This window comes from Delphinus delphis, chromosome 1, assembly GCF_949987515.2.
Source record: "Delphinus delphis chromosome 1, mDelDel1.2, whole genome shotgun sequence".
Classification (NCBI taxonomy): domain Eukaryota; kingdom Metazoa; phylum Chordata; class Mammalia; order Artiodactyla; family Delphinidae; genus Delphinus; species Delphinus delphis.
Window position 1 is genome coordinate 82,605,711 of NC_082683.1, and position 25,779 is coordinate 82,631,489.

Here is a 25,779-nt window from a genome sequence, read left to right on the forward strand (position 1 = left end):
CCCGTATTTGTGTTTGAATTGTTGCTTAAGTGACCATCAAAAGAGACCACATGTATGGTAGACAAATCTGCTGCATTAGAACCTACATCAGGCTGAAGTGTAGTAATGTAAAACTAAGCAAATCATCTTCAACCTTAGTATTCATACTGAATTATTTTGCTATTAAATTTTTCTTTTGTAGTGATAATTACGGGTGAAAGGTGTTTTCATAGAATTTCTAAGTAACTGAAATCTTATAATGAAGCTTTGGTTTGAAATCATGAAAAAGACGTAGAGCAATTGAGTAGTGTATTACTTTGTCACAAACTGTTAAAGAACATAGGGCTGACATGTAGATTATGTGTTTACACCAAGTGAAGGCCTCATAAGATGTCATGGTATACTCTGAATAAGGTATTTCATGGTAGCTTGAAGAGAGAAAAGTGATGGGAGAGCTGACTGATCATGTGGCCCATTGTGGGTGTGTGTATATATATGTATTGTGGGTGGATATGTGTGTATATATGTATGTATGTATATGTATGTTATATATATATGCAAATTATATTTTTGTGAGCAGTTACATTGCATGGATCGCCATTTGTCTCTATAAATACCAATTTGTAACACTTATTATTAGTATTATTAGCAGTAAGTTCTATGACATTTTCACTGAGTATTTTAATTTTTAGAATTTTGTTTTGGGGTGTACTAATAAATTGATTATCCCATCAACATTAATGAAGCAGTGATTTAAAGCCAGTTCATTGTTTACAAAAGAAAAATAATGAAGATTATTTAAAAATCTTGGCTATTAACTGGAACATACAACACATAAATAATTCCTTCTACTTTTTTACCCCAGCACTGGTGATTAGTTGTAGCAATGTTATCTCACCTATCACTTTAAATGAATGTTGATTCCATTTTTATTGGCTTTAAAATTTTTGTTAGTTTTTAAGTGATAAATTTTATTTTGTGGTTGTAGAAGAGCTGTAAACAAAAGGAATGTATACAGTTGACCCTTGAACAACATGTTTTTGAACTGCGAGGGTCCACTTATGTGTGGATTTTTTTCACTAAATACGTACTTCCATACTATATGATCCATGGTTGGTTGAATCCAAGGATCTGGAGCCTCGGATACGAGGGCCTACTGTATAGTTATAGGTGAATTTTCAACTGCAGTGAGGGTCAGTGCTCCTAAGTCTTCATGTTTAAGGGTCAGTTAACTTAATTTTATGCTTATACATTTAAAAAAAATTTATTTATTTATTTTTGGCTGTGTTGGGTCTTCGTCGCTGCGTGCGGGCCCCCCCCAGTTGAGGCAAGCGGGGGCTACTCTCCGTTGTGGTGTGTGCGCTCCCACTGCGGTGGCCTCTCCCGTTGTGGAGCACAGGCTCTAGGTGCATGGGCTTCAGTAGTTGTGGTGCCTGGGCTTCAGCAATTGTGTCTCGTGGTCTCTAGAGCGCAGGCTCGGTGGTGCATAGACTTAGCTGCTCTGCGGCATGGGGGATCCTCCCGGACCAGGGCTTGAACCCGTGACTTCTGCATTGGCAGGCGGATTCCTAACCACTGCACCACCAAGGAAGCCCGCTTATACATATTTAAGGAAGCACCAAATTAAGTCAACGCTGGGGTCTGTAAGAATTTTTTTTTCCTTCAGGAGAGGTTCATATATTATCTGAAGTCCAGGAAACACTGGCCTAGAAAAATGAACTAAGTGAGAAATTTTAGGGTCAGAATTATTGTTCTGGATAACAAAACTCTGATCAAAGTTTTCAGAATTGTTTTCTTTTTTTTTTTTTACTTAGTCTGAAAGTTATCTGAAAACTTCTCTTTTAATTTTTGTCAATTTCTTTTTCCTAGTCTCATAGTTTGTTGGGGGAAGTTTCTGCTTATTAGTTTTACATATTTTGTTGGCATTATTAAGGAATAGTTAACTCCATCTCCTTCTCCCTCACCCCTCCAACAATAAAGAACAAAGAAAATGTACTTTTCTATTGTGTTCTTAGGAAAAAGTCTCCCCTAGGTTTTGGTCATCTTTTTCTTTTATAGTTTTATTGAAGCTTTACTGATGTACAATAAACTGCTTATGTTTAAAATACACAACTTAATGAGTTTTGACATGTAAGCACCTGTGAAACCATCACACCCATCAAGATAGCAAACATTTCCATCACTCCAGAGATCCCTCATGCCCCTTTGTAGTCAATCTTCTCCCTTGCACCAGCCTGAAGCGACCACTGACCTGCTTTCTATAACTGTAGATTAGATATGACTGCTCTAGAATTTCATGTTAAGTGGGATCTATACTATGTACATTTTTGTCTAGCTACTTTTAGTCGGCATAATGATTTTGAGATTCATCCATGTTGCGTGCATCAATAGGTTTTTTTTTTAATTGTTGAGTACATTTTATGGAAATACCTACAATTTTTTAAATCCATTCACTTGTAGATGAACATTTGGATGTTTCCAGGTTTTGGCTATTAAAAATAAAGCAGCTATGAATATGTGTGTAAGTTTTATGGAAATATGCTTTTATTTTCCTTGAGTAAATACTTAGTAGTGGAATGGCTGGCTTGTATGGTAGGTGTATGTTTAACTTTTTAAGAAACTGTTTTCCAAAGTGATTGTACCATTTTATATTCCCATCAGCAGTATAAGAAAATTCCAGTTGCTCCACATCCTTGATAACACTTGCTGTGATCAGTCTTTGTAATCTTAGCCATTCTAGTGGATGTGTGTAGTGGTTTCTCATTGTGGTTTTAATTTGAGTTTCCCTAAGAACTAATGATTTGGAGCATGTTTCCTTGTGTTTATTTTCCATCCATACATTTTCTTTGGCAAAGTGTCTGTTTAAATCTTTAAATGAATTGCCACCTTATTTGATTATAAGAGTCTGTTATGTATTCTGAATACAAGTTTTTTCTTGGGTATGTATTTTGCATATATGTTCTCCCAGTTGGTGGCTTGTCTTAATTTTCTTAGTAGTATATTTTGAGAAACAAACATTTAGAATTTTGATAAATTCTAGTTTATTGATTTTTTTTTTCTGTGTGTAGTTTGTACTTTGTTCTATTTAACAAGTCTTTAACTCAAGATTACTGAGATCTTCTGTTTTCTTCTAGAAATTTTGTAGTTTTAGCTCTTACATTTAGGTCTCTGTTTCATTACAGGTTAATTTTTGTATATGGTGTGCAATAACATCTGAGGTTCCTTTTGATTTTTTTTGCATATGTCTGTCCAGTTGATCCAGTACCATTTGTTAAAAGATTATCCTTTCCTCATTGAGTTGCCATTGGCACTTTTGTCTTATATCAATGGACCTTATATGTGTAGGTCTACTTTGGACTTTTCTGTTTCTTTGATCTCTGTTTATACTCCAGTATCAAACTCTTGATTAGTAGAGCTTTATGATAAGCCTTGAAATTAGGTGCAATTTCTCCAACTTTGTTCTTCTTTGTAAAAATTTATTGATTGTTCTAGGTCCTTTGCATTTACATACGGATTTTAGATTCAACTTGTTACTCTCTATAGAGAAGTCTGGTACGATTTTGATTGGGATTTCATTGTATTTCTAAATCAATTTGGAAAGAATTGACACTTTAATAATATTGATTCTTCTGATCCATGACCATGATATATATCTATCTAGTCTTCTTTGAACATTTCTTTGCAATGTGTTGTAGTTTTCAGCATGCAAGTCTTGCACGTCTTTTTTTTTCTTTTTAATTTTAGCCCTAAGTATTTAATATTTTTGATGCTTTTATAAATGGTATGTTTAAAATTTCAATTTCCAATTGTTCTTCACTCATATGTAGAAATACAATTGGTATTTATATATAGATGTTGTATCCTGGAAACCAGTTGAACTCACTTAGCTTTTTTGTAGATTCCTTAGGCTTTTCTATATAGTGTTTATAGAGTCTGCAATAAAGATAGTTTTACTTCTTCGTTTTCATTCTATGTGCCTTTTGTTTGTTCTGCTTACTTTATTGCACTGCGTCCTTCAGTAACAATATTGAATAAAAGTGGTGAGTGTTGGCATCTTTGCAATGTCCCAGATCTTACAGAGATTCGGTCTTTTGTTAATTGGTATGATGATAATTGTAGGTGTTTGATGATGTCCTTTATCAGACTGAGGAAGTTCCTTTTATTTCTAGTTTGATGAGAGTTCTTAGGATGAGTAGGTGTCAGGTTTTATAGGCCTTTTCTGTATCTATTGATATGATCATATGTTTATTCTTCTTTAGACTGTTAATATGATGAATTACCTTGTTTTCTCAAATGTTAACCTGAGTTTACATTTCTTGTATAAAACCTTCCTATACTTTTTATAGCTGGTTACTGCTCTTGTCTTTTCTTTTTTGTAATGTCTTTGCCAAAGAAAAATGAGAAATTTGCAAAAGCACTTCTTGTAGCATATCAAATACATAGGTTGTCTTGAGGGAAAGCACTGTGCAGTTGTTTGAGTTGTGAACTGAACTAGCCACTTTTTTTTTTTTGTTTTTTTGGTGGAACATCATTTTTACTTGAAAGAAAGACTGAATAACTCTGGTTATTCAGCCTTGAATGTTGCAGACATTTTCTTGTAATGCCTTCAAGGAAAAACAACTGGCAGTGTTTGTTGCTAATGTTACAGTTTAAGCTTTCAAGTGAAAATTAGAATTTGGAAATCTTGTCTGCTACCATGAGCTTGCTGGTTTCCCAGTGCTTAAGACCTTTCTGATGAGGTTGGTGGTAATATTAACAAATACAATTTTAAAAATATTGTATAATAAAATGTATTACATTTGCAAGGCCTACTATATAACTCATTGAACCAGCATTTTCCAAATGACTAATGCATGATCTTAGAAAATTTCGAGTGGGTTAAAAGAGCCATTGAAAGTGTAATATAGGGGCTTCCCTGGTGGCACAGTGGTTGAGAATCCGCCTGCCAATTCAGGGGACACGGGTTCCGTCCCTGGTCTGGGAAGATCCCACATGCTGCAGAGCAACTAAGCCCGCGAGCCACAACTACTGAGCCCATAAGCTGCCACTACTGAAACCCATGTGCCTAGAGCCCATGCTCCGCAACCAGAGAAGCCACCACAATGAGAAGCCCGCACGCCGGAACGAAGAGTAGCCCCTGCTCCCCGCAATTAGAGAAAGCTCGTGCACAGCAACGAACACCCAACACAGCCAAAAATAAATAAATAAAATAAATTTTTTTTTAAAGTGTAATATAATATAGACCAGTGAATTTTATTGTATCAAAGTACAAGTTCATTGATATAATTATCAGACTGCATTGCAGCATTATAGTATCACAGAAGAATATCCACAGTTATCAGAATACTCCTGTTTTACAACTACCTATCTGAATTACAGTAGATAGAACGAATACAGACTCAGATATGAGAATCCATTTGTCGTCTATTGAGCCAGACATAAAGGAGATTTGCCAAAATGTAAAAACAATGCCACTTTTCTTACTAAATTATTTTGTTTGAGAAAATACAGCTATTTTTATAAAAATTTTACTTAACATGTAATGTGTTTGTTGTTTTAAATGAGTAAATAAGTATTTTTAAAATTTATGAGGTTGAAATTTCATATAAATACCCATGTAACACAAATATATAAAAGTTCTTGGGGATCCTGAGACCACGAGGTTTGAGAAGTGCTGATCTAGAATAGTGCCTAGCATGTAGTAAGCAATTAGTAGACGTTTGAATGCTTCTTGACCATGTCACTTTTATAATTTACCTGTCTTTTCAGTACCACATGCACTTGATAATGTATCTTTTCTGTGTGCCTTTGTTTCATACTCTAGCAACCAAGTTGTTTTTATATATCTTATCCTGGTACTGCGATTCTCTTTTCCTTGCCTTTGCCCACGCCTGGATGTTGGGCAAGGCAATGAAAAGGATTGATGCAGGAGTGCCGTCGTATTTTGGAAAGTGTGCTGATTTATTGAGTGAGAAGAAGATAGATGAGCAGCTCCTGACTGAACATGACATTGATATTGGTATAATAGACTGGTTTAAGGTCATCATTCACATAGTCACAAAATTAGATTTAAAAATAACTTCAGTTGGTTATACCCTGAAATGTAACGAGATAACTGATATTTAGTGATTGTTCTAGGTATTATAGATACCTCGCCATTTTGTGTGCATATTGATGATATATTTCGAACGTGTTGAATACTTTTATTTTAATGGATTTAGCTCATAAATATAGTATACTGCTCTAATTTATCCTAAGTAATTTATATGTATTTATATAGCTGGTATCTTCAAAATTGAGGAAACATTAAAGAATTCTTAAAAAGAGGAATTTAGAAAGCCTTATTTATAAAAGGGGCTCATAATTAACTGTGCATGCTTGAACATATATATAAAAGGCATTCTGTGAAACAGTTTTGCGGTCTCATGGAAATTTAAAAACAGATGAACAATCCTGCAGTATAATTGAAACTAGAAACAGTAATAAACCTAAGCACTTTAAAAATGATAGCATCTACCGAATTGTATCAATAGTTGTTTGCCTTTCTAGCGTTATTCAGTGACGTGGTATCCTATTACTGAAAATGTTCACTGATTGCTGTACAGATTGCTGTGGCTCAACTAGGTATTGAACATACAGGGTTGGGTAATATATGACCCCTGTAGTAGACAAGGAGATATGCTACCCAGATTCCCCTTCAAAGAAGGGCTCATTGTCCAGCTATGAGGAGTGCGGATTACCAGGTAGCCCCTTCTGCACACATCTCTAGGGTCTGCCTTACCTGCAGAGCTACCTCCCTCAAGGTCATGATCTCCCTGGAGCAGCATACATTTGCATGCTGAGCTAGAAAGAGGTTTAAAGACGGTAGAAAGAGGTTTAAAGACCTGACCATTTCATCCCATCACAGAGCACTATGATGGACAGTATTTGATTCGGGGCTTCCCACTTGGTTGGCTGAAATTTTGTTGGCCTATATCACAGTTTGAGTTCTGCCCAAACTTTCTTTCTTTGCCTTCCTTTCACAGATACTGATCTCTAATAAACATTTTGTACTCCAAACACCACCTCGCCTCTACTTTGGAGAAGCCAACCTGCAATAGCTCCTGATCTCATAGAACTAATATACTGGGAGGAAATATATGTTAAACAAGAGATTTAATACGTGATTAATGTTATATAGAAGCATAGGGTGCTATGGTAGTGTGTATAAAAAGAAGCCAAGCCTGGTTATTATATTGTTTTGGGGTGCTATTATATTGTTTTGAGTAGCGTGAACCTTGGGCATGGTACTGACTTTTCCAAGCCAGTTTTTTCTTCCCTTTTTTTTTTTAAATTTATTTATTTATTTATTTTTGGCTGCGTTGGGTCTTTCTCTAGTTGCGGTGAGCGGGGGCTGCTCTTGGTTGCGGTGCGCGGGCTTCTCATTGCGGTGGCTTCTCTTGTTGCGGAGCACGGGCTCTAGGCATGTGGGCTTCAGTAATTGTGGTGAGTGGGCTCAGTAGTTGTAGTGAGCGGGCTCTAGAGTGCAGGATCACGGGCTTAGTTGCTCCACGGCATGTGGGATCTTCCCAGACCAGGGCTCGAACCCGTGTCCCTTGCATTGACAGGCGGATTCTTAACCACTGTGCTGCCAGTGAAGTCCCCCAAGCCAGTTTTTTCATTTGTAACGTGGAAATGACACATGGTCTCCCATCCTTTAGGCAGCTAACCTGGGATTGCTCACATGGCTGGGAAAAGATTCCAAGCAGCAAGAGAGTGAGCCCAATGCACAAACGTTTTTCAAGGCCTTCCTTGTGTCAATTTGCTAATATCTTGGCCAAGCCTTGATTCAAGGATGGAAAAACAGACTCTGCATCTCCATGGGAGAATTTGTAAAATAAGTGTAATTGTGTGTGTATGAAAAAAATTACAACGTAATGCCTGATATATTATAGTAGTAGTTAACATTTATTGAGCACTTTTTGTGATTTATACTTAGTAAGAGGACTGTGGATTATACAGTTGGACTATTGTATTTAATATATTCTATCTCAGTATGAAATATAAAAGAAGAAATTCATTTGGAGAATTTGGTATATTCTTTTGATATCTTAAAATAATATTTTATGATGGGAACAGTTTGCAAATAAAGCTGTCTTGCTCTTTTTTCTTTTTCTCTGCAGTAAGAAAAATGGAAAACCACCATTACGGAACAATGAGGTAAAATTTATGTTGTCTACTCTTCGGGATTTCGTGCATTTATTTCATTTGTTTCATTATATATTTTTGAATTAGGATAAAATCACAGAATTTAAGAATTAGAAGGGAACTTAAATATCATCTCTAATCCACTACATATTATAGGAATTCTTCCTAAAATAGGAATCCTTGGTAGGTGACTTTTCGTATTTACTTGAATCTGTTCATTTGTTGGAAAGTACTACCTAGGAGATAGCCATAACTGTATTAGTTCAAGTCCATGATGGAATTAATCTTCCCTCTCTAAGCCTCTATTTTGTCATTTGTAGAAACACAGGACAATTTTACTCTATTTTCTCTTAATAGACTCTCATATTGTTTGAAGATGGTTGTATTTTCTGAATCTTTTTCCCCCGCTAAGCAGTCCTCATTCCTTCAAGTGTTTCTCAGGTGACATGGTTTCTAATTGTTCTTCAATTATGTATACATTCCTCTGGATCTATACTAGTTAGTTCCTCTAGACATTATGTTTAGGATAGAATGTAGTCTGTGGTCTATAGAATGTAGTCTAATGTAGACGTGGTCTGACTAGCGTGGAATGCATCAGCACTACTACATTTCTTGATATGAACATCATGTTGCTAAAATTCAGCCTAAAGTTGCTTTTACTTCTTTAGCCATTACTTCTGTTTATATTAAGTGGAGTTTGTGATAAATTGTAAGCCTTCAGGTGTCTTTCTGATGAACAGCTCTTTTGACACACGTCTGTATTCATCAGTTGATTTCTTTATTTCTTTTTTTAATGACAATTTTATTGAGATGTAATTCATATACCTTAAAATCCATCTATTTAAGTGTACAATTCAGTGGTTTTAGTATGTTCACAGAGTTGTACAGCCATCACCACTAATTTTAGAAAATTTTCAATTCCCCAGAAGGAAATTCCATACACATTAGCAGTCATTCCTCATTACCCTCTCCTCCTGGCCCTTGGTAACCACTGATCTACTTTCTGTCTCTATTGATTTGCCTATTTTGGACATTTCCTATAAATAGAATCATGTAATATGTGGCCTTTTGTGACTGGCTTCTTTCACTTAACATGATGTTTTCAAGGTTCATATGTATTGTTGAATGTATCAGTATTTCATTCTTTTTTATTGCTGAATAGTATTTCATTGTTTAGATATACCACATGTATTTATCCATCAGTTGAGGGAAATTTAAGTGGTTTCCCCCTTTTGGTCATTATGAATAATGCTGCTATGAACATTCATGTACAAGTTTTTGTGTGGACATATGTTTTCATTTCTCTTGGGTATATACTTAGGAGTAGAATTGCTAGGTCATATGGTAACTCAGTTGTTTCCCTGTAAATGTCAGCCTATAGGGTCTATACTATTAGTCTATTCTATAATGTCTATTCTGTTACTGTAATTTTCTTTTTTTTCTTTTTGGCCACACTGCACAGCTTGCGGGATCTCAGTTCCCTGACCAGGGATTGAACCCGGGCCATGGCAGTGAAAGCCTGGAATCCTAACCACTAGGCCACCAGGGAACTCCCTAGTATAATTCTGAATATAATTCTAACATCTAGTGTGTTAAGTGGAAGGTATTATCTACAAATTTAATTTGTCTTCTCTATCTTCCTCACAATTGCTGATAGTATTGACTAGGTTAGGACCAGAAAATTCCTCTGTGCCATCTCTTAATCTTTGTTTTTTTGGTTCTGGTTTATTCAGCTGTGACTATATCCAGCTGCAGAAAAATCTGGTCTTTATTTCTCCATTAAGGCCACAATAGTTTTATAAGAAACATCAAATTCCTTGATTAATTTGTTAATTCATTTATTAAGTCAGCCTGTCAAAAAATATTGATTGAGCCCCTCATATATGCCTGGCATTGTTCTTGGTTCTGCGTGTATAGCAGTTAACAAAAGTTCCTACCCTCATGGAGCTTAATGTTGTGCATGTCAGCTAATATACTAGCACAGTATCCTTAACAAAGAAGGGAATTAGAAGGCTTTGACATGACTTCTTCCTAGTAAACTTCTGCTGGCTTCTAGGGATTAGCGTCTCTTAGGTCTTCCTAAACCCTCAATATTAATGTCTATTCTCTGAATATCCTGGAGATGGACATCAAAATTGCTGTTCTCCAGTTTCCATAATCTTTGAAAAATGGGACAAGATATGCTTATCTCCAGTCATTTGGCAAATTTCCATCTTCATAATCTCTTATATCTAAATTATACCTGAGTAATCAAACCTTAGTTATCTTAGTTATAGCTACTATTTGTATACCACCGTATCTGAAAGTTCTAGGACATCAGTGAAACTATCCAGTACAGCAGTATTCATTCACTCATATTTTAATTCTTCCTATTTTTTTGTACATTTAAAAATATATATACTTGTTTGCTAGTCATATAGTGTAAGCAAAATAAATTTAGTTTAGATCAAATGGTTGGCCAAAAAAAAGGTTTAAGGCAGTGTACATCCTGATACCACATTTGTGAAATGTATAGGAAGTGCACACACAGACATATGCTGAAATGAAATTTGTAAGAGATGTGCCACATATTAACAGTTGATGTCTCTCAGTGGTAGCTATAGGCTCCTTATTTTTGCTCATCAGAATTTTCTAATTTTACGACAGTGAATGTGTGTCACTTATGAGGGGACGCAATTGAAAAGAACTTTTTATTGAAATTTTTTATAATCTTTGGTGGGATGGGTTGAGGTGAGACAAGTTTCATAAGACATGAGATTTAAGGAGAAAAAAATTTAGATAGAGAATAGTATAAAGAGATAGTTGACTTGTTTTAAAATATTTATTCTTTTTGATGTAATACACAGGGTATAAAATTCAAAATATACAAAGGTAGCACTGTGCTGGGTTTGGTCTTCAGCATTCCCATGCATATTTTTGTACTTTTGGGGTGTGCGTATATCTCCATAAACAATATAGGTAGAATTATTTTGCTTATTGAAAAATTTTATAAGTTGAATCATTGTACTATCGTTCTCCTTTTTTTTCAGCATAATGTTTTTTTAAGATCCATCTATATTGATAGCTATAGATCTAGTTAACTAACCACTCTATAGTATTCTCTTGTATGAATATGAGCTGCTTCCTTTTTTACAGTTGTGTAGAATCTTCATTGCATAAATTTACCATGATTTATGTAATATCTCATAATTGATGTACATTTAGGTTTTTAATTTTATAGTATTATAAAACAATGTGCAAGTTTTTTCATTTATGTGTTTAAGCATATGTTCAGGAATATCTCTAGGATAAGTTTCTAAAAGTAAATTTGCTGGGTTTTACATTTTGCAATGAGTGTACATTTTATATTATGATAGATGCAACATAATAGTTATGTTGATTTATACTTCGTCTAACAATATACAGAAATGCTTACACTTTTGTCAGCACCACATGACCTTTTATTTGCTATTTCAAACATCTGTCTTTTCTGGTCAGTTCTGGTTCATGTCACCTTTCTAAGTTGATTGACACATCAATAGGAACTTCTCGTTGCCCTTTGACCTTGTTGCCTCCTGAATGTTAGGTACATTTTTTTTTTCTGACTGCATTATTACTTTAGCTTCTTAAATGGTCTTTAATGGTTGTTTTTTTTTTTCTATGATTTGCATGTTAGATTTATATCATAAGAGTATTTTTTATATTTTTAAAAAATTACTGGGAAGTTTAAAGGTGGGGAAAGTCAATTGTGGTTAAAATGAATTCTTAGGAGAAGCTAGTAGTGTTTATGAGATGTACTGTCTCTGTAAGTATTTGCATTTAGATTGGTTTCAGGTATGACTTTTATTATGTATCAAGAATGGTACAGTGCTCGCTTCGGCAGCACATATACTAAAATTGGAATGATACAGAGAAGATTAGCATGGCCCCTGCTCAAGGATGACACGCAGATTCGTGAAGCGTTCCATGTTTTTTTTTTAAAAAAGAATAGTACAGCATCTTGATTATTTCTTCACCCTGAGTCAGCCCTCCAGCCCAGATGTTTGGTGTTTCCTGACTTTAGGAAGTATATCGTTCCCTTTATGGATTCAAATGTAATGAAAATAATAAAGTCAGCTTTCAGACAGCTTAAGAAATAGGAGCAGTGACAACAGGGACAGAAGAAAAAGAGGAGGAGGAATTAATACCAGGTAAACTGCTAATTATATACGACGTGCTTCATTGTTACTTTCTTATAACTTTTTTTTAAACCTTCCTCATTGTTTGCCCTAGATCATTTCTTGAGAACAGCTGGAAATAGTTATCCTCTGTTTAAGTCAGAAGGTGGCCGTTTCACTTTGGAATTATTCTGTCTAAGGCTCAAGCTAGGGATGGAGAAGGTACTGACTACAGGTGGGATGAAGTGAGGTAGGGAGGCAGTGACAGGAGGGAAACGAGAGTAGAAGTCTAACTTTCTTTAAAGGTAGTTGATGTACATTGCTTTCTCTTTATTCTTTTCTTCCTATACTTTCTCAGTTTGGGGAGGTGAAAGGGGATATTTAGGTTGAAGTTGTAAGGTTTGGCTTGGGGAGAATAGGCTAGCTAGAGTAAATAGACTGTGAGTAGGGCATTTTGTGTTTTGTTCACTGGTGTGTCCCCATGGTTTAGAACAGTGCCTTGGGCCAAGTAAATATTGAATGAATGAATACATACATGTGTGAATGAAGTAGACTGGGCCTGTGACTCAGTGGGATGGGGTTTACAACCTTTGCACGGTTTGAAAGACCTGAACTCTGTTCCAGCAGTTACACGGTAGGTTGGTTCTTATCCAGTTCTTTCTGTCTTAGTCTTTCTGATCTAACTCTACACACCCAGTGCCTTCATCTCTTGTCTACAGTTCTGTACGACATGCAGTGTCTGTTTATTAGGATTACATATATAAAGCCCTTAGCACAGTGTGTGACATATGGATGGTAGCTTATTATTCTAATTCAGTACACAAAGAACTCATTTAAGGTTTATCAAGTTAGATATTAATTTAATTACAGCATATTTACAGCAAAGTTTGTCTAACAAATAGAATTGACTATACCATGGGTATTTGTTTATCAAGAGCGTAGTAGTTAATACATAAGTGAGCTGTGATTATAGGAGTTGGGGAAAGGAGCTCAACTGGGGATGGGGTCCTTCTGGAGAGTCTTGCCTATTCAGAAGTTTCTTCTGCCTGTTCTTCCAGACAGCCCAAGGGTAATGAAGTAAATAACGTCCACTATACCCAGTTCGTGTCACTCTTTCCTTATCCTTGCAAATGGTTTTATAGCTCTATTTTCTTGGACCAGTGAAAATGAAGAAATATCTGAGGGTAATAAAATGATTTACTGCTCTTAATTATCGTCAGTGGTTTCCCGCTACACTGACAGTAAACTCTAAATCCTTCTATGGCTTCAGGGCTCTGTTTTTTATAGGTCCTGCCCATCTCTTCAGCGTCTCTCCTTTTGTCCCCTCTGCTCTAGCAGCACTGTCGTCTTGCTCTTCAGTGTGCATACCAATTTTATTCCTGAACTGGGTTTTGTGCTTGGTATTCCCTGTGCTTTACTACCCTCCCCCAAAGAGACCTTTCTTCTCATAGTTTTCTGGATCATTCTTTTTCTCTTGACCCTGCCTAGTCTATCTGTAACAGTTTATGTATTGGTTTATTTTTATCTGGGTTTCCCCTGCTAGAATGTGAACTGTATGAGTGAGGGAACCTTGTCTGTCTTTGAATTGGTAAGGAAGAGTGCATATTAGAAATGTTAAATGATAAATCTAGGAATCCAAAAGTTTCCTGTAATTGATAGCAGGAAAACTCCTGTTCAGGATTTTTAAAAAATTCTGTTGTTAATAAGGAAGTGGATGATGAACAAACAGTAATGAGATGGATAATGGCCATTTCTTAGCTGTCCTCTGACCTCATCTTCTACTACTTTCTCTTGCTCACAGCTCCAGCCAGATTGGCCGTTTTGTTATTAAACTAGCTTTTACCTTGGTATTTGGCATTTGCTGTTTCTTCTGTTTGCAGTGTTCTTTTTCCAGATATTTCTGCAACTTCACTTCTGAAAGGAAGTTCTCACTTCCTTATTCAGTTTTTGGTAACATCTTAGTTTCTTGAAAGCATGTTTGAATATGAAGAGCAGTACAAGACTATGTTCTTCAAATGCAGTATCCATCTTAGTAGTTGTTTATGTTGCCTTAGATGAAACATGGTTCTTTAATCTAATTTGTTATAACTATTTTAAGAGCTTTCTTTCTTTCTTTTTTTTTTAATGTATGTAGAAAGAGGGGAAAAAAGAACGAGCTGTGGTGGACAAGGTGTTTTTTTCAAGGCTCACACGAATTCTGAAAATCATGGTCCCTAGAACATTTTGTAAAGAGGTAAGTCTTATGAAACGATAATATTAAGTGTTCAACTTTAAAGCTTATGTGAGATCAGAACGATAGAATTATAAAGCCTTTGTTCTACTGCAGGTCAAGTGTCTCCTCTGTAGGTAATGAAGACTAAATTTTTGTCTAAGTCATTGCCTGTCATGCAAGTACCCTTGTTGTTCAGCGCCAGTTTTTAAATGATTTTCTCTTGTTTATGAAATATTATTATATTCTATGTGAAATACTAGAGTACTTCAGTACAGCCAGCCTAAATGGTGTTGCTTTATTTTAATATAATGCAAACGAGATTAAATTTAGAAAGACCTTTTTATTACATTAAGATGTTAACAAGTAGCATTGATATGGAATACGTTTGAGAGTTGCTTCTTCATATTTGATTAAATATGTTTTTAAGATACCTGAATTCTTTAAGTATTTTCAGGAAGTGAACTGGTTGTAAGAATAAAGTTTTGTTATTCTTTCATTTACTCTTTTGTCAAAATTATCTTTGTCATGATTTATTAAGTATTTTAATGATTAAAAAATAACATAATGCTGTGTTCTCCATCTTTAATTACCTTAATATTCTCCTTTTGTACAACTAGAAATATTATCACTGTTGACTCTTTCTCCTCCCCATACCTACCTCTCATCCTTTCAGTCACAGATACAGATCCTTTCAGTATCTGCTAATTTTTCTTTCTAAATATTCTTACCTAGATATTACAGTGTTCTTTAATTAGTCTCATTTCAAAGAATCTCTCCTTTTTATTTATTTATTTATTTATTTTGCGGTACGCGGGCCTCTCACTGTTGTGGCCTCTCCCGTTGCGAAGCACAGGGTCCAGATGTGCAGGCTCAGCGGCCATGGCTCACGGGCCCAGCCGCTCCGTGGCATGTGGGATCTTCCTGGACTGGGGCTCGAACCCGTGTCCCCTGCATCGGCAGGCGGACTCTCAACCACTGCGCCACCAGGGAAGCCCGAATCTCTCCTTTTTAAATCTTTTCTGTCAAGTTTGTCTTCTTCAAACATAATTGTTTCCCACCGTTCAAATTTTAAAAAGCATTAGGCTTGTAATCTGTTGATAGCAGGAAAAGGATAAGACATTCCAAAAGCACTATAATTCTCAAAGGAAAGGCACATTCCTCCATCACACTGGACTTGCTCTCCTTCCCCTCACTTCAGCGTCATGTCTTGTTGACTCTGCCCTTAAAAGAGACTCTAAAAAATAATTTAATAACATTTGGTTTTTTTCTAATTAGATAGAGATCCTATGTGTTTCTTGAAGAAAAATTGGAAAATGCACTTTTTAAATCTGCTTCGTCCCTTATATTTTAAATGTTTTTTCCAAGCATCCTTGAGTTTCTCTTCGATTAGTCCCTTACTTTCCATTTGTACTGTTCTCACTTGCTTGGATTATTATAATCTCTTCTCCTTTTCTAACTAGTCTTCTTTCTGAAACCCGAATAAGAACACTTGGCTTCTTTTCTCCTGTAGGGTAAATCACAACGTGACTTTGCCCTTCCTTTGCATACCATCTACTTGGAAGGTCCTTTGCTGTTTTGTAGCCAGGCCTTGTGCCCTCGTACTTTCATGACACCATGTTTGTGACAACACCCCCAACAAAAACAAATAACGTTTAAAAACAGCTTAATGCTCTTTATCTTCTTTGTGAAGGCGTCCCGTGACTCTCTGGATATAATTCATTGTTTTCTCATTCTACAATCTACCTGACTTTGAAGAATCTTTATTTAAAGTACAAGCTTCTTCTCTGGAAAGATTTTTGTATTACCCCCCCCTTACCAGTTAACAGCTTAATGTTCATTTAACCTTTTAGCAGAGGTTTGCTGAATATGAAATGAATGTGAGACATTGAATAGATCTCTGGGATTTAATAAGAAGGTAGATGGGCCTAACTTGGCCAACCTCCCAGTTCTGTCAAGGTGCATCCATGCCACAGAGCCATTTTACGAACCATCTTTGAGGGATATAAAAATACGGGCTTAACCCCAGTTCAAGAAAGTGAAATAAACTCCAGTAGAAATCACAGATAATTGGAGGTAGAGATAGAGAGATTAATTTAATCAATTTATGAAATAAAAATGCTGCATATGAACATATAGAAGTTCATCTGTATCATAAGGTGAGGGACTGCCTAAATCAAGCCTATCTTTAGTTTCTGACATATTCTATGAACCCAGTAATGGAATTATGGTGATTCTGAGGACAGCCTTTGCATCAAAAAGGCATTTCAGGACTGTCAGTAATCAAAGTTCGGCAGATTTTGCTAAATGAGACAATAAACTTGATACTTATTTAAAGAAAAAATTAAGCAAAGTATATAAAATAAAGGAAAAAATAAACTGTCTTTGTCTAATGTTACCTTTATTCCTCAAATGATTAATTTAGGATTGAGGCTGTACTTAAGGTCTGAATTAAAAGTTAGCATTACCGTTAAAGTGTCATCTACAGATAGGATTTATTAAAATCAGTAGGTTCTTCTGTTCTCAGTTTAATACCTAACTTCGAGATGGTGGGAGAGGGTAGGAAGATGGTATCTTCCTTGCTGGACAGCTCTGGCAAACGTTGGGGGAGCAGCTGTCACAACTCAGTCGTGTAGACTTTCTTTGACATTGTCTTCTTTCTTATGGATTCATTTATTACTTCCATGTTTATTACTCCCTGCCTTGTCTTTCACTTAAGGGCTGTATTTTCAGAACCTTCACCTTTTTTAAAAAACAAGATTTGTTTTGCAAAAATTACAAAAGTCATAGATGCATTTGCCTCTCAATTCCGTAACTTTGAAATCAAACACCTTATCCAACAAACATTGCCCCTGCCACACACCCTCTTCTCTGACTTTAGCTTCTATGCTGCTGTCATATTTTTCCCATTTAGAAAGTTTAAGGTCACCTTTGAATGGGTGTGTGTTGCAGTTGGAGGCTGGAGGGTAGATTTTCATCCCACACAAAGACAATTGACTCCAAGCCAGCCACTCAGCCTCTCATCTCTCCCCCACAATGATCCATCTTGCCCAGCATTGCTTAAGTAATGCTCTGTAAACAACACTTTTTAATATTTTGTTCTGCCTAAAAGCTTGCAGTAGTTTTATAAGATCTGCTGGATGTGCAATACTGTAATTCATATGGTTTTAATCTATTTTTTATTTTCCATTAAATCTTTCATCTTTTTTTTTATTCATAATCCTCATTTTCTCCTTTGTTTTACTTGGGTTATTTAATGTATTTCTAATGTCATAAGCCTTTTTTGCTACCTCAGACCTTTCGATCCTGCCACGTATCACATTGAAGTGATGCAAATATACTTACCTACACTGGTCTGTTTTCTTACATTTTGTGTGTAAATCTTGCCTTAATAACTAAATTGAAAGCCCTGCAAGGGCAGGGGCACTATTAAGAGATTTTTCTAACAAACTGAACCAAATTTATTCTACTTAAGCAGAATTTTAGGCTTCAGTATTTGTTCTTAACTGTGTATTGGTAGTTGTCATTTTTCTTTATTAGAGTTGTATATTAAAAACATAGGACAATCACAATACACTGTGATTTAGGTAGTCTAACTTATACTGCTGGTTTCTGTCATTGACTAATTATATGAAGGCAAGTCATTTGACCTGCCTGGGATTACTTTTGAATCTGGATGAAAAATTAGATTAAATGATCTATAAGGCCTTTTCCATTTACATTATATTTTAAACTTCTTTCAAAATTATATTTAAAAATAACCTGTAGGTAAAATGTCAGCCAACTACATTAAAGCTAGAATAAAGCTTTGAATTTAGAAACCAAAAATCTTTACCAAAGTAATGTTTCTTTTAACTTTCTAAAATGCATTTAATTAATTTACTATACCTGGTTTATTTTAGACAGGTTACTTGATACTTATTGCTGTTATGCTGGTGTCTCGAACATATTGTGATGTTTGGATGATTCAGAACGGGACGCTCATTGAAAGGTACTTTTCATCTTCCTCCTGTATGTATGAAATACTGATTTGTGTCATATTTAAGTGTTATTTTAAGCAAGGAATAGATTCTAAGTTAGGTATAAATACTTAAGTCAAATTATGTCTTTGTTCATTTACTTAGTAGATATTTATTGTCTCCCTTGTGCCACAGGCAGTGATAGGGATGTACCCATGAGTGAACAGGAGAGACCCTGTACCAAGCCCTGCAGAGCTGGCCGTTTATAGAGGGTCAGAGACAAGTAAACAGAAAATTATGGGACTTCCCTGGCGGTCCAGTGGTTAAGACTCCACGCTTCCACTGTAGGGGGCACAGGTCCAATCCCTAGTTGGGGAACTAAGATATCGCATGCCCCTGGGGCACGGCCAAAAAGAAAGAAAGAAAGAAAGAAAGAAAATTAATATGCAGTATAATAAATGCTGTAGTGGGAACTTAAAAAGTCACCAAGCTGGATGTCTGAAATTAATGAGATAATTTGAGGAAAATATCAAAGCATTTCAGGGAATCATGTTGAGAATGTTTATTAAACAGAAAAAAATTCTTAGACATTTTCTTCAGTTTCTGAAGTTAGTGCTTTATATATTTTTTCATTATAGTCTTTGTACGTATATTAATCACTGCAATTGATGATTTGGAATTTAAAAACAAAAAAACAGTTGGGATATTAACATTTATCTGTTAATAAAGGTATTAACAAAGGTATTGGTATCCTCATGATACCAATTTGAATGTCAGTAAAAAATTTTTTCTTGGAATTTTGTTTCCTGGCATGCAGTATTTTATCAGAAAATTTCTTAAAGTACTTAGTATAATGTAACTGTTTGAATGACGGTACTTAAAATTTTTAAATGCTCCCAAATTTTGTAAGTTTTTTTCTGACATCCTTGATTTGTGTGTGGCTTAGAGGATTTGTAGGAGAGGCAGAATGCTTTATGCAGGTGTTTTCTGACTCATCTCTCTAGAAGGACAAAGAAGGTTATTTGCATAGGATTAAAGCCTCGACCACGTGCCTCTGAATATGTGTAAATGGTATAGACGCCAATATTCAATTCAGGGCGCCCTGAATCCTTTGGTCAGTCCCATGCCTTTTTATTTTAATCAAAGTAATATATGAAAAGCTTAAAGAGTAAAACATGAATATAGTTTAATATCAAATAGCCATACAGGACTTAATCACAAAAACATTAGTTCTGTGCCCCATTCCTCCCACCTGTAACTGTCATTCCTGGAGCCAGTTGTCTTCTGTTCTTTTTACTGTTTCATCTCTTATTTTGTCTCTGCATTTCACACTTTTTGTCTCTGTTACTTCACACAGTAACACACTTATGTTACTGTCTCTAGATTTTTCAGTCTTAGAGACTATGTGTGTATTTATTTCTCTTTTGGAAGATGAGAATTAGCTCTTTTCCACTCCTACCCATGTCTGTGCTCATTCTCTCAATGTTATATCACAGTTTTTTGTTAAATCAGAATTTATTGTTTACATGATTTTGACTTTTGTTTACAGCTGAGCCAAATGCTCTTCTTTGGTAGTTTCTTTTATATACAACTTCTTTTCCTGGCATTTATAAATTGCAGGTTTTTGTGCACATTAATTTTTTGCCTACTTCTTACTAATTCAGCTCAAGCTTATTGACAACACTATAAAATCTCAGTATTTGGGGGCTTCCCAGGTGGCGCAGTGGTTGAGAGTCCGCCTGCCAATGCAGGGGACACGGGTTCATGCCCCGGACCGGGAAGATCGCATATGCCGCGGAGCGGCTGGGCCCGTGAGCCATGGCCTCTGAGCCTGCGCGTCCGGAGCCTGCGCTCCGCAATGGGAGACGCCACAACAGTGAGAGACCTGCGTACCGCAAAAAAAAAAAAAAAAAAAAAAAAATCTCAGTATTGTAATATGTCAAACACACTAGATAACTTAACTGATTTTTATCTATTACCACCCCATACCTCTTGTTAGTTTTCTGTCTTCCGGCTCTCATTAGGATTGATTGTGCTTTAGCTTCACTAAATAGCAGTCATGTTTGAATTTACTTTTATCATGATCTTAGGAATTTTTTTCATCTTTCTTTCCTGCATTAAATAACTCCTATGTTCTGGATCTTTTGTTTTCCTCTTCCTCAGTTTACTTTCTCATTTTGGCAGATGCAGTCTTTTTCTGAGAAAAGGTTACGAGGGAAGTAAAATTTTGAGACCTTGTGGGTCTGATAAAGTCTTTTACTCTCACACTTGATAATTTAGCTGTATTTATTCATTCTAAATTGGAAATCACTTTTTTTCAGAATTTGGAAAGCATCATCCTGTTGTCTTCTATAGGGCTCTGTGGTTCTCAACCTTGGCTGCAGTATAATTAGAATCATCTGGGGAATTTGGAGACCTACTAATGCCTGGGCCCACCCCTAGAGATTCTGATTCAATCAATCATTACTTTTTGAAGCATCCCAGGTGATCCTAACCTTGATCCCAGCCAAGGTTAAAAACTACTGATCTAGCTTCCACATTTGGTGTTGAGTCCCATTCCTGTGCTGATTGCCCGCCCTTAGCAGCGGATCTTCTTTTACCTGCTTTGGAAGCTTTTATTATTTCTTTATTGTTGATGTTGTATTGCTGGTGTTATGGGAATTTCACTGAATGTTGGTGTGAATTTTTTTTCATTCCGTGTGTTTGTGCTAGGCACTAGGTGGGCTCTTTTCAATCTAGAAACTCATTCTTCATTCTGAAGAATGAAATTTTCTTGTGTTTTTAAAAAAGTTCTTCCTCTCCAGTGTTTTCTGTACTTTTTCTGGAATCTTAGTTGAGTGTTGGACTTCCTGGACTGATCTTCTGACTATAATTTCTCTACTGTTTACATCTCTGACATTTTATATTATATTCTAGGAGATTTCTTTTAACTTTATCATCCAGTGAATTTTTATTTGTTTTAATTTTATTTCCAGGAGTTATCTTTTTGTATGAATGTTCAATTTTGTAGCAGTCATTCTTTCAAGTCTGTGACTTTCAGTGTCCTTTGTTGTTCTGATCTTTGTCATTCAGTTTAGAGCTTTCCTTAAGCAGTCACTCTTGGCTGTGTATTCATATTTAACTTGCTAGAAGCCAAGTTGTGGGGTTGTTGATTGTCTGGTTTCCCTGAAGGGAATTTGTAGGGGGAGTCTGGTCAGTTTTGTGTGTTTGTGCCCCAGTGAGGAATCCTCTAAGGAATTCTAAGAAGTTAAGCATGAGTGTAATTGAAGTGTTTGTTCATTGCTGCTAGCACATCAGCTTTAGCAGGATCAGTTTTGTTAAGTTCTCTTTCTATGAGCTTTGTGTACAAGTAATTTGAGTCATTTGTATGATTAATATAGAGAAGACATGTATGTCCTTTTACATGATTATAGAATTTTATATTTTTTTCCTTTGATGGCTTTACTTATTATTTAAATGCCATATCTGTTAATAAAAATACAGGCTCCCCAACTGTAGTGTTATTAATTACCTGTGACAAAAATAACAGGTTACATCCACTGTGAATAACATTATATTAGATATCTGTGTACAGTCACATGATACATATAAAGAACCCTGTACAATCATGGTATAGTATAGAAGATTATCTTTTAAAGTTTTTTCCCTTTTATTCATATTTTGTGATTTCATGTTTTTGTAACCTAAAAGAATAATATTTAATTTTCTAAGCTAGGGATTTCCAACTTTAATTAAATAGGTGCTTATTTTAATTTTCTCAAAGACTGAATGCTCTAGAGAAAATCCATCACTAAGAGTATGTGGTGCATTAATTTAATTGGTAATGATGGATAAGAGGAAAGTTATTATGTAGCATGAGCCAACTTATAATTCTACTAGACTAATCAACTTGTTGGGTACTCAGCCTTAAAATTCAGTTATGAGATGTAGAAAAAAATTAAAAAAACAAAAATTTTAAGAGTTTTTAAGAAACATATTATTTTGACATAATTTAAACTTGCAGAAAAGCTGCAAGAATAGTACAGGGAGCTTCCTTATACTCTTAACCCAAATTCACGATTCTGAAGCAGTCATTTTATTTGTTTGTTTGTTTATTGGCTGCATTAGGTCTTTGGTGCTGCGCGTGGGCTTTCTCTAGTTGCGGCGAGCAGGGGCTACTCTTTGTTGTGGTGCGCAGGCTTCTCATTGCGGTCGTTTCTCTTGTTGTGGAGCACAGGCTCTAGGTGTGTGGGCTTCAGTAGTTGCAGCAAGTGGGCTCAGTAGTTACAGCACGCAGGCCCTAGAGTGCATGGGCTTCAGTAGTTGCGGCACGTGGGCTCAATAGTTATAGCTCACAGGCTCTAGAGCACAGGCTCAGTAGTTGTGGCACACGAGCTTAGCTGCTCCGCAGCATGTGGCATCTTCCCGGACCAGGGATCGAACCCGTGTCCCCTGCACTGGCAGGTGGATTCTCAACCACTGCACTACCAGGGAAATCCTTGAAGCAGTCATTTAAAAATTAATTGTTGAGGACTTCCTTGACAGTCCAGTGGTTAAGACTGTGCACTTCCATTGCGGGGGGCATGAGTTCAATCCCTGGTCAGGGAAGATCCCGCATACTGTGCAGTGTGGCCAAAATAAATAAATAAATAAAGTTAATTGTTGAGTTTGGGTTTTTTTTGAGCACGAGCCACCTCTTTTCCTTGCTTGGCCCTGCAATAAACCTTTCTCTGCTCCTCCCCCCAAAAAACAAAAACAAAAGTTAATTGTTTATTTTCTCCTGAATAAAGATTTTTGAGCTTCTGCTGTGCATGAGATCTTTTGATATTTGGTCAAATTAAAAGTTTTAAAATATTGTGAATTCATAATATAGAACAGTTTTATTGGAAAAATTAACACATTTCTCTAACTTGCTACTAAAGGTACATTGTAAACTTTGTCTTTTCCATTTTGCCTCTTGCAAAGTATGTTTAGATTTATGTTCTTCTGCTAAAATAGAGTCACAAAAAGACTTGTTATGGTCCTTAATGTACTTAATTTTAATATCCTTTACATCTTTTAGGCTTACTTGTTAGCAGTGACTAATGACTTCGGAATGGGGCAGATTTTAATAGGGCAGACCCCTTCTTTAAGGTAGAAACTGGCAATTCTATGATATGGAAGGTAATGTTTCATATCTTGTTGCTGCTGCTGGGGAGGAAGAAATTCCCCTCTGCCCTTCTAGGTTCTTCTGGCTGGTCTAAGAATTAAATGGGCGTGAGACAGATTAACAGGAGAAAATCAAACAAAGGTTTAATAACATGTGTACATGGGAGAGACCCAGGAGAACTTAGTAACTTGCCAGAATAGCCGAAGCTCTCATGTTGAATACCATCTTCAGCTAACGACAGAGAGGATGTTGGGGGTAGGGGTTTGGGACTTCACAGGGGAGGAAGGCAATTCACATGAAGATGGAAAAGCAAATGTTTGGTAAACAAATGTTTGCTGGGCCACGTGGAGACTCTGGGACACAGCGTGGACTCTGATCTCTAGGTCCTGCCTACTTTCCCCACACATGCTTAGCCCATATGCTTTGCAGATATCTCTGGTCATAGCTCTATTCTGGGAGCAGGCCCTTTTATCTAAATTCTTTAGGCAGCTAAGGGGGAGGCAAAAAGAAAGACTTCCTGAGGCTTCTGTTTCTTAAAAATAATCAGCCTAAAGTAATCCTTATGCCAAAGAAACACGTTTTGGGGTGGCAAAGTTTGTTCCCCTATACTGCCGTATGTAATCATAAATATATCTTTTATTTTTAACCACTTGGCTATAAGTAGCATTTTAAAATTACCAAACTGTCTTAGGATTCCTGTATGTTTTAGAAGTAATGATTGCGACTACTCTAAAATTACTTTATTGATGATTATTTTTCTTTTGCAGTGGGATAATAAGCAGAAATAAAGCTTTATTCAAGAAACCATTTTTTAAATTTGTAGCTGCTACTCCAGTGGTAAACCATTGCTGAATGATGGCATGTGCTTTACCAAAGTTTGATAATCTTGTGTGTTTCACAGCTTGGGCAGCACTAAAGCACTTTGGTTTTATGTAAAGTTTGGTTCAAATAATTTTAATTTAAACCTCTAAACTTTTGTACTTAATTACTTTTCGCCTCTAATATTCTTATTGCTCACACAACATTTTTGTGTGGCTCTATTTTAACTTTTTTCTAGTTCAGCTTTAAAAAAAAATTTTTTTTAACACTTTTTAGCAGCTATATCAAAATTGGACTATTAATTTTTCTATCGGTCTAGAGTAACATTTCCCAAAGTATGTTCTTTGGAATCTTAGCAATGATGGAGGAAATGCTAGTGCTACAAAGCCCTCTCAGAGTTTTACAATGCATATTATACATTAGAGCTTTGAGAGGGCCTTTGGTAAAGACATTTGTTAGCGTTAACTCAGGTTTTTGCAAATTTATTTGCCCATGGAACTTTTTTGCTCTAAAAGATCAGTTCATATTACTTGGCATTATTCATCTACTCCCTCATAAAAAGAAATTATTTATCAGTATGTATACGAGTCATTTTTTTGTGTAGAGCTAGGTTTGAATCATTTGGCACATTGTTTTTCAAAATATGGTTAATTTACTTCTGGGAATATTAACATTATCTTTGCACTAGACCACAGACATTTGGTAGTCAGAGATCCTTTACTTATAATGATATAATGGCTTTCTATCTTTTTAAAAAAGTAGTGGAACCCTTAAATAAGTTCTTAGTGGATATTTTAAAAACATAAATATTTAAAATAGATTAAAAATAGATAAAAGATCTGGTTTCATTGAAATCCCACTGCCATCTTTTTTGGTAAAATTTTCTTAGGACCACAGTCAATCTCATTCTTAGCTGTTTTAGCTTTACAATAGCAGAATTGAGTAGTTGCAACAGAGACCTTATGGCCCACAAAGCTTAAAATGGTTGCTCTTGGCCCTTTATAGTAAGAATTTGCTCATCTGTCATTAGTCTGTCTCCTTGCCATTAGTTCATACAAATGACAGGATGTTAAAATATTTAAAGGCAAACAAAGAAATAGTACTTTATCCACAGTAATCCATTCCTGGGTCTATAAAGTTGTTAATTGTTTCATCAGATAAAACCCCTTTTGTGACTGCTTAAGTGTAAGCCTGCTGGGTTTTTTTTTTTTTTTTTTTTTTTTTTTTTTTGCGGTACGCGGGCCTCTCACTGTTGCGGCCTCTCCCGTTGCGGAGCACAGGCTCCGGACGCGCAGGCCCAGCGGCCATGGCTCACGGGCCCAGCTGCTCCGCGGCATGTGGGATCCTCCCGGACTGGGGTAC

The 25,779-nt window shown here is 36.0% G+C and overlaps 1 protein-coding gene and 1 non-coding gene across 2 annotated transcripts in view; both read left to right on the forward strand.

Annotated features, from left to right (window-relative positions):
• ABCD3 (ATP binding cassette subfamily D member 3) overlaps positions 1-25,779 on the forward strand; it is an 83,262-nt gene that overhangs the window by 15,716 nt on the left and 41,767 nt on the right. Inside the window, exons 2-4 of the mRNA XM_060025939.1 lie at positions 8,142-8,178; positions 14,437-14,535; positions 18,414-18,502. Of these exons, the coding sequence (XP_059881922.1) occupies positions 8,142-8,178; positions 14,437-14,535; positions 18,414-18,502 (225 nt within the window). The remainder of the gene's footprint in view (positions 1-8,141; positions 8,179-14,436; positions 14,536-18,413; positions 18,503-25,779) is intronic.
• Positions 12,013-12,119, forward strand: LOC132416757 (U6 spliceosomal RNA). The gene has a single exon (XR_009517713.1). It is a non-coding gene; the product is annotated as a U6 spliceosomal RNA (small nuclear RNA).